Source organism: Borostomias antarcticus, assembly GCF_949987555.1.
Source record: "Borostomias antarcticus genome assembly, chromosome: 21".
NCBI classification, from domain to species: domain Eukaryota; kingdom Metazoa; phylum Chordata; class Actinopteri; order Stomiiformes; family Stomiidae; genus Borostomias; species Borostomias antarcticus.
Window position 1 is genome coordinate 16791203 of NC_140254.1, and position 12175 is coordinate 16803377.

At 45.3% G+C, this 12175-nt stretch overlaps 3 protein-coding genes across 3 annotated transcripts; all 3 read right to left on the bottom strand.

The window, feature by feature from the left end:
- Nucleotides 1-1406: 1406 nt before the first annotated feature.
- aqp10b (aquaporin 10b) lies at nucleotides 1407-4697 on the bottom strand (the record flags this gene model as incomplete). Its single annotated transcript, XM_084455001.1, has 6 exons — nucleotides 1407-1611; nucleotides 1791-2008; nucleotides 3165-3283; nucleotides 3419-3556; nucleotides 3682-3808; nucleotides 4611-4697. The coding sequence occupies 6 exons, from the start codon at nucleotides 4695-4697 to the stop codon at nucleotides 1407-1409; spliced, it is 894 nt and encodes a 297-aa protein (XP_084311127.1).
- A 1190-nt stretch (nucleotides 4698-5887) lies between these two features.
- Nucleotides 5888-8525, bottom strand: LOC311322884 (aquaporin-10-like; the record flags this gene model as incomplete). Its single annotated transcript, XM_084455002.1, has 6 exons — nucleotides 5888-6098; nucleotides 7201-7418; nucleotides 7573-7691; nucleotides 7882-8019; nucleotides 8127-8253; nucleotides 8460-8525. 6 exons carry the CDS (start codon nucleotides 8523-8525, stop codon nucleotides 5888-5890), a joined length of 879 nt encoding a protein of 292 aa, XP_084311128.1.
- Nucleotides 8526-9165: 640 nt separating this feature from the next.
- On the bottom strand, nucleotides 9166-11939 carry hax1 (HCLS1 associated protein X-1). The gene is made up of 7 exons (XM_084455132.1): nucleotides 11820-11939; nucleotides 11338-11591; nucleotides 10864-11090; nucleotides 10446-10509; nucleotides 10183-10313; nucleotides 9864-9984; nucleotides 9166-9640 (listed from the first exon to the last, which is right to left on the bottom strand). Exons 1-7 carry the CDS (start codon nucleotides 11888-11890, stop codon nucleotides 9564-9566), a joined length of 945 nt encoding a protein of 314 aa, XP_084311258.1. The 5' UTR covers nucleotides 11891-11939; the 3' UTR covers nucleotides 9166-9563.
- Between the last annotated feature and the right edge of the window lie 236 nt (nucleotides 11940-12175).

Here is a 12175-nt window from a genome sequence, read left to right on the forward strand (position 1 = left end):
CTGTGCTGAGAACCTGAACATAGTTTATACTGCGTCATGTTTCCCTGACTGTGCTGAGAACCTGAACATAGTTTATACTGCGTCATGTTTCTATGTCTGTGCTGAGAACCTGAACATAGTTTATACTGCGTCATGTTTCTATGTCTGTGCTGAGAACCTGAACATAGTTTATACTGCGTCATGTTTCTCTGACTGTGCTGAGAACCTGAACATAGTTTATACTGCGTCATGTTTCCCTGACTGTGCTGAGAACCTGAACATAGTTTATACTGCGTCATGTTTCTCTGACTGCTGAGAACCTGAACATAGTTTATACTGCGTCATGTTTCTATGACTGTGCTGAGAACCTGAACATAGTTTATACTGCGTCATGTTTCCCTGACTGTGCTGAGAACCTGAACATAGTTTATACTGCGTCATGTTTCCCTGTCTGTGCTGAGAACCTGAACATAGTTTATACTGCGTCATGTTTCTCTGACTGTGCTGAGAACCTGAACATAGTTTATACTGCGTCATGTTTCTCTGACTGTGCTGAGAACCTGAACATAGTTTATACTGCGTCATGTTTCTCTTGACTGTGCTGAGAACCTGAACATAGTTTATACTGCGTCATGTTTCTCTGACTGTGCTGAGAACCTGAACATAGTTTATACTGCGTCATGTTTCTCTGACTGTGCTGAGAACCTGAACATAGTTTATACTGCGTCATGTTTCTATGTCTGTGCTGAGAACCTGAACATAGTTTATACTGCGTCATGTTTCTCTGACTGTGCTGAGAACCTGAACATAGTTTATACTGCGTCATGTTTCCCTGACTGTGCTGAGAACCTGAACATAGTTTATACTGCGTCATGTTTCTCTGACTGCTGAGAACCTGAACATAGTTTATACTGCGTCATGTTTCTATGACTGTGCTGAGAACCTGAACATAGTTTATACTGCGTCATGTTTCCCTGACTGTGCTGAGAACCTGAACATAGTTTATACTGCGTCATGTTTCCCTGTCTGTGCTGAGAACCTGAACATAGTTTATACTGCGTCATGTTTCTCTGACTGTGCTGAGAACCTGAACATAGTTTATACTGCGTCATGTTTCTCTGACTGTGCTGAGAACCTGAACATAGTTTATACTGCGTCATGTTTCTCTTGACTGTGCTGAGAACCTGAACATAGTTTATACTGCGTCATGTTTCTCTGACTGTGCTGAGAACCTGAACATAGTTTATACTGCGTCATGTTTCTCTGACTGTGCTGAGAACCTGAACATAGTTTAGTCATCGAGAGGGTGACTCCGCTTTTCCTTTTTCTTCACAAAACCACCTCAAATCTCTTCATTTCTCTGTCCTCTTCCCTTCACACGGAGGTCCCATTCTCCTTAGGAGTGTTTCAATCAATCAATCAATCAATCAAAGCTTTATTTGTTTCAGGCTGTAGTCTGGTTCTACCCCCTCCAGCTCCACGGCCTCGGGGCCCTGAGCCTGGGAAGACGATTCAGAGGACGACTCCGTCTCTGGATGGTGGACCTCGATCAGGAGCTCGTAGATAAGAGTGCCCACCAGGGAACCAACACATGTAGCTACCAAGGGCACCCACCACCACCCACCTCCCGCGCTAAGAGGGACAGAGAAAGGGTTAAACACATCGATGTAGACTATACAGCTATCGCAATGAAGTCCGAGTCGAGTCCTTTCAAAATGAAAGTACTGTATGTGCATAGTATTAACATAACACTTGAAATATAAAGCGAGATAAGCTGGGTCTGTACGTTAGGTTTGGCAGAGCTGACTTACCTGAACACCTCTCCTCCCCAGCCAGCGATGTAGGTGAAGAGCCGTGGCCCCAGGTCCCTGGCGGGGTTCAGGGCGTAGCCGCTGTTGGAGCCCATGGACACCCCGATGACCAGGACCACAGCGCCCACCAGAGCTGGCTCCAGACCAGGAGGCGCTGGCGAGTTCTTTCGGTCCCCCAGAGCCAGAATACACACCAGCAGAGCAGCCGTACTGATCACCTGAACCAGGACCATGTAGACCAAACACTCACATTACCACGGTACGCCATACACGGGGTCGATGAGTAACAAGTGTAAACCTGGAATCACCATTCTCTCTGGACTACCCTGCACCTCCTCATCCCCAACTCAGTATCTGCCCCCTTCATACACACACACACACACACACACACACACACACACACACACACACACACAGCCTATAAGGATCATTGAAGGACATTGTTTCTTCTCATCTCAGGACCCCAGGCCGTATCATCTTTGTATCCTGTCACTGTGTTCCAGTCAACTATCTTCTATTTCTGGTCATCACCAGGGATTTAGGCCCTATCGTCAAATGACACGTTTCAAACGATCATTCATCCTATTGGGCAGAGACCACTGAGAACTGTACAGTTCTACACCTCCATCATCGAGTGCATCCTCACCTTCTCCATCACCACCTGGTTCCTCCGCAGCTACAGTCAAGGACAAGACTAACTTTCGGCTGGTGATATGCTTGGCGGAGAGAGTGATTGGCTACGCCCCGTCCTCCCTCCATGCCCCGCCCTCCCTCCAGGCCCTGCACGACTCCAGGCCCCGCACGCCCTCCCTCCAGGCCCCGCCCTCCCTCCAGGCCCTGCACGACTCCAGGCCCCGCCCTCCCTCCAGGCCCCGCCCTCCCTCCAGGCCCTGCACGACTCCAGGCCCCGCCCTCCCTCCATGCCCCGCCCTCCCTCCAGGCCCTGCACGACTCCAGGCCCCGCCCGCCCTCCCTCCAGGCCCCGCCCTCGCTCCAGGCCCCGCCCTCCCTCCAGGCCCTGCACGACTCCAGGGCACTGAAGCAGGCCAGGACGATAATGGCCGACCCCTCCCAAGACTAAAACTGTTCGACACAGGAACAACTTTTTCCCCACGGCCATCAGCCTCATCAACATGGCTCCCCTCTGACTCTCCCCCCCGCCTCTCGACACTAAACTGACTGACTACCGCACTGACTCTTGTAGTCCAAATTGTTGTTTTGCTGTAAGCACCACAGGTCGGAAAAAAATCCATGTATGTAAGAACAACGGCAATGAATGAATTCTGATTCTGAACTGAGTCCATCCTCCAGGCACAGAGAGCTGATTTCGTTCAGGTGGAGGCTAGATGTAGATTACAGGTACTTGGCTCTGACCTGGTCTGTGACTCCACCCCACAGACTGAGGTAGTCAGCAGGGTAGGTGGAGAAGATGCCTGCTGTGGCAGTGGAACCGGTCACAGTCAGCTTACCACCGCCGTAGAGCCTGATAGCATCTGTGAATGCATAACACACACGTAATGAAAAATGCCTTAGATGGACCTCACTGCCACTTTAGCCTGACATTAAATTCTGTAGTATATATCCTGTAGTAGTAGTAGTATATATATAGCTCATGGCTGTTCCTGTACCATAGTATTGTAGGCCAACAGTAGCTGCACCTAGAAAAGCTCCCAGCACCTGGAAGAAGACATAGAATGGCAGGCGAAGCCAGGAATGCCTCCCCAGGAAGCACAGGCTCAGAGACACAGCAGGGTTCAGATGGGCACCTTAGAGAGAACAATATGTACAGTAATTAAAAAACATTGGGAGCAGTGGGAACATAAGTAATAATAATAAGTAATAATATGTGTCTGTGTCCGTCTCCATCTATCCATATGTCGACAGACCTTACCTGACACCCCACGGGACACATAGATCCCAAAGGTTGTCCCCAGAGCGAAACCCAGGTTGATTGACAGGTACTGTCCTTTGTTGTTTTCAGAGGTCGTCACCTGGGCGACAGAGCCACATCCAAACAGCTGCAGTAACACAACACAAAACACAACGCAGTGTTATTGCTGTATGATTTGCGCCATAATTGTAATTCATTGTAATTAAACTCAGGCGCTGGGCCAGATCTGATGCAGCAAAATGATCAGAACATTTCACACTGAAATGTACCAACTTAATTTTCCAAATTACAAACATCAATTTCCTGCTTTCAGACTTCCCTTCTGCACTTCTCTCTCTGGGGCCAAAGTCCCTGGTTAGCCATTGGCGTGATCCATGAGAAATCATCACCAGAGATTTGATTTTGCATGCACCGTTTAACCTAGTGTGTCTTGATCACTCAGTAATCAACACTATCAGAGGTGCAGCTGGAAGTACAGCTGGAAGTTCATACTTGATTATGGACAGAAATCAGGAAAGATCACGGCAGCATGACGAACAGACACTGGGACAGGATGAAGAGACTGGCAGAGGACATTTACAAGTAGTAATCAGTAAGTTATTGTTTCTAAATCAGTAGGCTGTCAGATTGTTGGATCTCATAAATGTGTGGTTAGTCATTTAAGCCTTGTGAAAGCAGCTGTATTGTTCTATCTGACAGATAAGATAAGGCTAGCTTATGACAAGCAACCAAGGAGTACACAATAACAGGTAAACACATTGGTTAACAAACTTTCTCTGAGTTACTCAAGTGAATAGTAATTCATTCATTCTTATGGCATTAACTGTAGCTAAAACCACAGGACAAGTGATCAAACAACTTATTCCTAAAAGCAACGTGTGACTGAAAGAAACAACACTGCCCAAAATTGTCCAAAGTCAGACACTCACAATTATAATGTACACGCCCAGACATTCCGCCAGGCACTCCCTGAGCAGGCTGCTCCTGATGTGGCATTTCTTCAGCACTTTGTCCATCCCTGAGGAATTCGGAGGCTGTCAGAGCTCTGACTCTAGCTCAGAGACAGCTAACTTGGACTGCTGGACAATGAACGCTCTGGCTGACTATTAACAAGTCCACAACAGTCAAGGCTTGCACTTTCATACCGTAATGCTCTACGTCATTCATTTTATGGTGTATGGCTGAGGCCCTTGCGGTGTATGTGTGTGCGTGTGCATGTGTGTTAGGGGTACCCACAAGTATGTAAAGCAAATTTGTGTGTGCGTGTACTTCGTGTGTGTGTGTGGGGGGGGGGGGGGCATGTGTGTAAGACTGCTGTGAGAGATAGAGCATGTTCCTGTATGACATCATCACTATAGCTCCATTGAATTCCTGTACAGCTCTGATAGACGCTCCAATAAAAAGGCAGCATAAAGCTCTAGACGCTTTATTCACTACAGGATAATAATGATAAGATAAGGAATTTTATCATTAGCTGGTATCTATCATTCAAATTAAACCTCCATAGAGCAAGAATGCATGCTGTTGCAGGTAACCTAAAGGTATTAATCACCATTTATTTGATGACTTGTTGCCACAATATATACATTCATTCAAACATACATTCACTTCAACATTACAATATTTTCAAAATTCTTCCATTTTCATATTTATGAACAGTAGGCCTACTTTAGACTATTATCAATATCTGTAGACACAAAGTTTAGTTTGCTGGACACGGTTGTAAAAACTCCCACTCATACAACACAGGGTATTCAGCGCTCGATCAACTCAAAAGAAACTTATCAAACATTCAGAACATCACTTTCACTGAATGACGGTACACAGAACCATCCAGACCAACAGGGACACCAACACAAGTGGGAACTATGGAGCAAAAACACATTGTACATTTCTACATGACCATACATGTACCACACCCCTCTATATCTGCACTTCTCTATTCCAGGATGCTTATTTTTTCAAAGCCTTAATTTCCCACTATGAAAGCTAAACCAAACTGTCTGGGTGTGGTAATGAGAACTGTGAATTAGCTCTGACTGAAAGACCGTGTCTCCACTTTCCACAAATTGTTGTTTGTTACCATAGATATATCCACAATACATGCTCATCTTGGGAGACTGCATTTTCACAAGCAAGCTAGCTGAGTATACCAAGTATCCATAGTTAAGGTAAGGACACTGACTGATTTAATGGACTCCAGGCATTAGAACTTGTGAGCCATCTCCACTCCATTCTGTATGATGGCGGCCTGTTGTTCCTCCGCCATCTTGCTCTGCAGATTGAGGTCGTTATTGGGCTCCTCCTCCTCTGAGTCTGGCAGGTGCCACTGGATGAAGACCAGGTACAGGCCTGAGCCCAGCACCGCCCCCACCATGGGAGCCACAATGGGCACCCAAAACCAGTAGTTGTAGCACCTGGAGGAGTGAAACCGAGAGAGACATTAGGGTGGACTTGGGGAGTAATGTATAGTGATGATGTGTGAGCCGTGTCATACATTTAACTAAAGAGAACCTGCAGAAGATCTGAGCGTATGTGGCGAAAAAGACCAAGCTACAGGTCCACCATGATATTCTCAAAGAACATCTCTCTGCCTTTAATAAAGCAATAAGAAATGCAAGGAAAGACCACTTCTCAAAATTGATATCTATCAACCGAAATAATTCAAGAGTGCTCTTCTCAACAATTGATAGCCTAATAAACCCCACTGTAAAAACACCAGATAACCTGCTCTCTACCTCCAAATGTGAGGAATTTGCAGCTTATTTCAGAGATAAGATCATGAATATTAGGAGGAATATCACTCAGGAAAGGCCATGCATCCCGTTCACAGATCCTCTTCCTCCATGTAATGGACACATGAGCTTGTTTACACTGGTGGACACAGAAATGTTGAGAAAAGTAGTATCCAAACTCAAATCCTCATTTCCTCAATCCTAATTTAATGTAATTTATTGCTTTATAGATGCTTAGCCGGTAGACAAACATACTCCAGGAGCTTGCTCGATCGCTTTGTTGAGAGGGGTCAGGGAAGAATTTTTACAGCTCACTTATCTGGCCCCCGGGTGATTACTGTTTTTTTTTCTTCCCTCTGGAATATGTAGGGGTGGGACCTATGCCCACCTCCCTTGTTCTCTGTAAAGCGCATTGTGTTGCCTCTGGGTATGAAATGCGCTATAGAAATAAAGCTTTGATTGATTGGTTTTAGGGTGCAATCCTCATTAGATCGGAGGCTCACGAGGGCGCATGACTTCCAGGGCGCAGTGATATTCGGATGTGAATGACTTACAGGTGCACTCGTTTTCACTCGCAAAGGAATGCAATTCAAGTCGCGCGTCCGAAGATAATAATAAGCACACATGCTCATACCATACAGCTACAGGTACTAATACATGTTAAATATACGTAGTGTATTCTAGTATGTGAAGGGTCAACTAATAAACATTTGAGCCCTCACTGTTACACTGTCTGACTTTCAACGCCCCACCCTCAACTCAGCAGCCTGCCAGAGACACTTACGTGAAGACCTCTGTCCCCCACCCAGCGGTCAGGGTGAGGAGGCGTGGCCCAAGGTCACGGGCGGGGTTGATCCCGCCTCCGCAGTTGGAGGACATGGACATGGACACGCCCATGAGCACAACAGCGACCAGGGGGGGCACCAGGTCAGCGGGGGCGGGGCTGTTACGATGGTCAATCAGGGGCAGGAAGCACAGCATGACCATCCCTGTACCCACCATCTAAGACAAAGGAGGAAAAAATGTATTACAGTATGGGCCGGTCTATCTGGACCCCAGGAAGTATATGAGACAACATTTGAACTACAAATCCCACAACCTTCACTAATTTAATTTTGAAGAATTTGTATTGATGATAGCTTCCCTTCTCGCCTACCTGGTCAAAGAAGCTGCTGCCCAGAGACAGGAAATGGGATGGGTAGGTGGCAAAGATGGATGCGGTTTCATTGGGTCCGTACACAGTCAGGACGCCACCACTGTAGTCCATGATGGCGTCTTGATGAAGTGACAGAAAAGAGAAAACAGAGGGAGAATAGCACTATCAAAACTGTGATTCTTCTTCATATTGATAGGATGCAGAAGATGAAAGGCTGTTCTTATTGCTTAGTCATAACCCATAGTCGGGGAAAATGCACCTGCAAGCAAATCTGAGTGAGTGACTGGATGTGTTATCAAGCCTCCCTACCATAATACATGAGGAAGACCACGGCAGCAGCTAGATAGGCCCCCAGCACCTGAGACAGACAGTAGGGCAGCAGCCTGGACCAGGGCAGCCTCCCCAGCACACAGCAGCTCAGGGAGACAGCAGGGTTCAGATGGGCGCCTGAGAGAGGGGAGGGAGGAGGGAGAGAGGAGCAGGAGAGGGGGGTAGGTAAGACGTTTAAGAAAAGACACAGAGATCCAGAGAGGTTACGTGATTTGAGTACTGACCAGAGATGCCCTTGCCAAGGTACATGGCAGACATGACGCCCACGGAGAAGGCCATGTTGACAGACAAATACTGGCCCTTGGTGGCCTTAGTGGTCTTCACCTGGGCCATGGCTGCACAGCCAAACATCTGGAGGAGAGGAAGAAAGATGGGAGGGAGAGAAAGAGAAATGGAGAGAGAGCATGGTGGATCAGTTTGGAGTTGAGGGGCAACAAAATCAATGTCAACATCCCAGCAATAGTATAGTAGTGCATAACAGCCTTGCTCTACATTGAGGGGTAGCAGAGGTGAAAAGGTGAGATAATAATAAGATTATTAATTAAGAGAAGACTCACCAAAAGAATGAATGTCCCAAGGACTTCACTCATGCACTCCCTTACCAGCGTGTTCCTCACCCTCATCTTCCTCTTCAGGGCGTCCATCCTCACAGCTTTATTATCTGTCTTCAACCTTATCCCTTTCACTCTTGATTTTATCACGGCTTTGGGTCGGATAAACCTATTTTAAATTGACTGAGAATTTCCTATTTCATCACCTTCTTAACCATCCAACTCTCTTCTCTGCCTGTCAGTTCTCTGGAGTGCGTCTAAGTTGTTCCGTCTGCCCAGTGCCCATCTATATCAGCTCATTCGTCTCCAATTCCTCTGTTTCCATGTTACGTACACTGTCACTAGTAATAAACTAACAGGCAAATAATATGCAACTATTAAAGATTAACTTGCAGGAGACCTCACATTAGTATCCAAGTGAGTACGAGGTCACAGAAAAAATGTAGCATGTTTTCCAACCATTGTGGTCACAGCTGCCAATGGAACATGTGATATCCAAAGTGGCCAAGGTCATTTTTAACAGCATTTATTCTAACGATAAGTAACAAGTTTATCTTCTGTGAAAATAATGTTGCTTTCCCTTATCATGAAAAGTCTGCATTTTCAACTTTACTGGAATTTGTGTTCAGAGAAATCACGAGACTGGAGAGCAAAACAAGGTCAACAAAATCACACACCAATTCCAATATATTAAACTTATTTATTGGTCACAGTGCAGAATCTGAAGGCCACTACAAAAATAAAATATGTGTACTGAGAACTATTCAATACTAATGCCTGATTTGTTGCTAGGTCTGCAAAATTGACACTCCTTCAAAGGGTTGCAAATGGCTTCTTCCTCAGGATTTATATTATTATTTCATTCATCATTATTGTTATTTTATGTTTTTATTTAAATTATTGTTGGATTGGCTGCTGAACTTCTGAGACATTTTGGCAATCATAGTCAACACGTCCACAGTTATAGAGAGAGGATATAAACATCAGGTTTGATTGAAGCCTTACTGAATGTATAATGCTCAACCCTAAACAATAATATCAAACACAAGTCAAACAGAGAAATTATTATATTTGACATTTCCTATACATTTGAGATCACAAATATTCCTTTCACCCTCTGAAGCCTCCAAAGAATTTTGAAAACACAGAAAAATTATCGTGCAAATCAGAAAAGGGATATTGGCCACCTGGAATAAAGAAGAATACGTTAATTAAAGCATGCTCAATTGTTGCTCGGTATAATAATGCTCACTTTCTATTGACCAAACTGAGCTAAACCATGGCCATCATTCTAATTTCTCAATAAATATGACAAAACATTTTCATCAAATAATTTGTTGTATGTGGTAGGCAAAATGAATGTTTAAACACAATCAGTTAACAGGTGTACTACAGCAGGAGGTCACTGACCAGGAAGGAGGGGCCCCGCTTGATCCTGAGGTCCCTGCGGACTCCCTGGCCCTCCTGAGTGTGTCACTGTGGTCTCCTCGTTCCCTTGGCCATCTCGGACCGTGCGCCTCTCCTCAACACTCTGGCAAACACAGAAAAACAAAACACCCAACACCGGCTTTATGAAAAGAATCTTGTAACTGCGTAATGCAGGAGATGGCGATGATACAGACAATATAAAAAACAATATAAAAAACAACAAACAAACAATATTTAACAGTTTGTGCGCACCTCCTTATTTCAAAATACAGTACAGTATGTCAAGGTGAGTGTTTCTTACCCCATCAGGCTTTACCACCTTGGTGACGGTGACCGACTGGAAGAAGGCCGTCTTGGGCTGGCTGGGCATGTGAGCCGGCGGAGGAGTCAGGATCTGGTCCACACCTCCAGAGGACACCTGCCAGTCCAGATCTGAGTTTGAAGGGAGGTTTGATGAGGGAATAAGGGAAATATTAACAACACAGGCAAAACAATCTGACATTCTAAAATAAAGCTTGTTCTAGTTGCAGAAATTGGGTGTGTGAGAATATCCCATCCCCCTACCTCCATCCTCTTTCCTCTCCTCCTCTGGTCCTCTCTGTGGTCGTCCTCTCCAGATGTCACTGAACTGAGGAAAACAAAAGACCAGCCTGGGGTTAGTGAATGAAGATGGCGAATAAAACAAGAAGACAGAAAAAGACTCCATTTGCAGGATCTCAGGAACTTGAGTAGCTCCAACAACAATAGTCACTAATTCAGCATCACATAGATCAGACAGATATATACTTTATTGATCCCTGGGGGGAAATTGTTGTTACAGCAGTAAAAACAACAAAAAGACACAATCTAGAGACTAATTTAAAAATACAAAATTTACAGTAAGTACACAAAATACTTAAAGGATGTACAGAAACACTGCAATTGGCTAACACTAGCACGGCACCATCTTGGATAATTGAGGATATGGATGAGTCTCCCGCACCTTAGGAAAGGGTGTCCAGTGGTTGAAGGGTGTGCTGGGGTAGAGTGGGGCCCCAGAGGGAGGGCTGTCATCATTCCTGGGTTCTGACGGTAGGCGTGAGGGGGGCACCCCTCTGGGCCCATCGTTAGGAGACTTCAGCATGAAATCTCTTAGAGAGTTCCTAATGGAGCCTCTCCCACCATTCCCTGGCCTGTCCTGGGGAGGGGGTGGCTGGATACTGGGAACACCTAACGGGCGAAATAAAAGATAAGAGTGGAAGAAAGAAAGAAAGAAAGAAAATAAGAAAGAAAGAAAGAAAGAAAAAAAGAAAAAGACAGGAGTCTAATTTGACCATAAATTATTTTTAAATCAGGGGATTTACTATCATAGATAAAGTATTACTTTAGCCTGACAGAGGCTGCTTGAGGTTGAGTTAAATGTTAGGGGCTGGATGTGGAAGTGGGTGAGTGAAATGTAAATACTGAGAGCTCATACCGAGGTGTCCTGCCCCAGGCTGTCTGCCCAAGCTGCCAAACTGTGAGAAGATCTCCTCCATCTCTCTGAAGACCTGGCCAAACACCTCAGACTCCTCCATCCTCATGCCGTTGGGGCCAAAGCTGAAACCAAATCTCCAGGCATCGTCGAAAGGGTCCTGCTGAACACCCCGGAAACTATCACGGTAGAATCCATCCTCTTCATCGTCGTCGTCATCATCATCATCATGAGTCATGCCATCAAAGAAGGGGTCCCTGTTGACATCATGAGATTAGCCACAGTATTATGACTATATAGTAGCTACACCTTAGCCCACCCGCAAGAATAGAGTAAATTAATTTCGTCTCCAAACAAGTTGCCCAATATATTTGACAAAACAAGTATAAGTTACATTGTGCTAGCGAGTTAGCTAGTGCTAACTGTTACGACGTCGTGACCACTAACAGCTGTTCTGTACCAGCCAGCACTAACGACATGCTCACCTTCGGCCGTCCCCACCGTAGCGGCCTCCAGGTACCCCGAAAAATCCTCGAAATAAATCGAATACACTCATTTACTTTTCATGAAATTTCATTTCATGCTGAGCTCTACTCCAGACCAGAGTCTCGTGATAACATATTGATCTCGCGAGCTAACCATGGGTGTACGTCCTAAGAAATGCTTCCCAAATTCCTCCCTCTATTGAACTAATTAAGCTCTTCTCGAATGCTTCTGGTCTCCAATTAAATTTAAATAAATGTGAACTATTGACCTTAAAGTAGTGTTCAGTTCAATCAATTGGAAATGTCCCGGTGAAAGAGCAGGTAACTTATCTAGGTGCTCTTATCACCAAAGATGA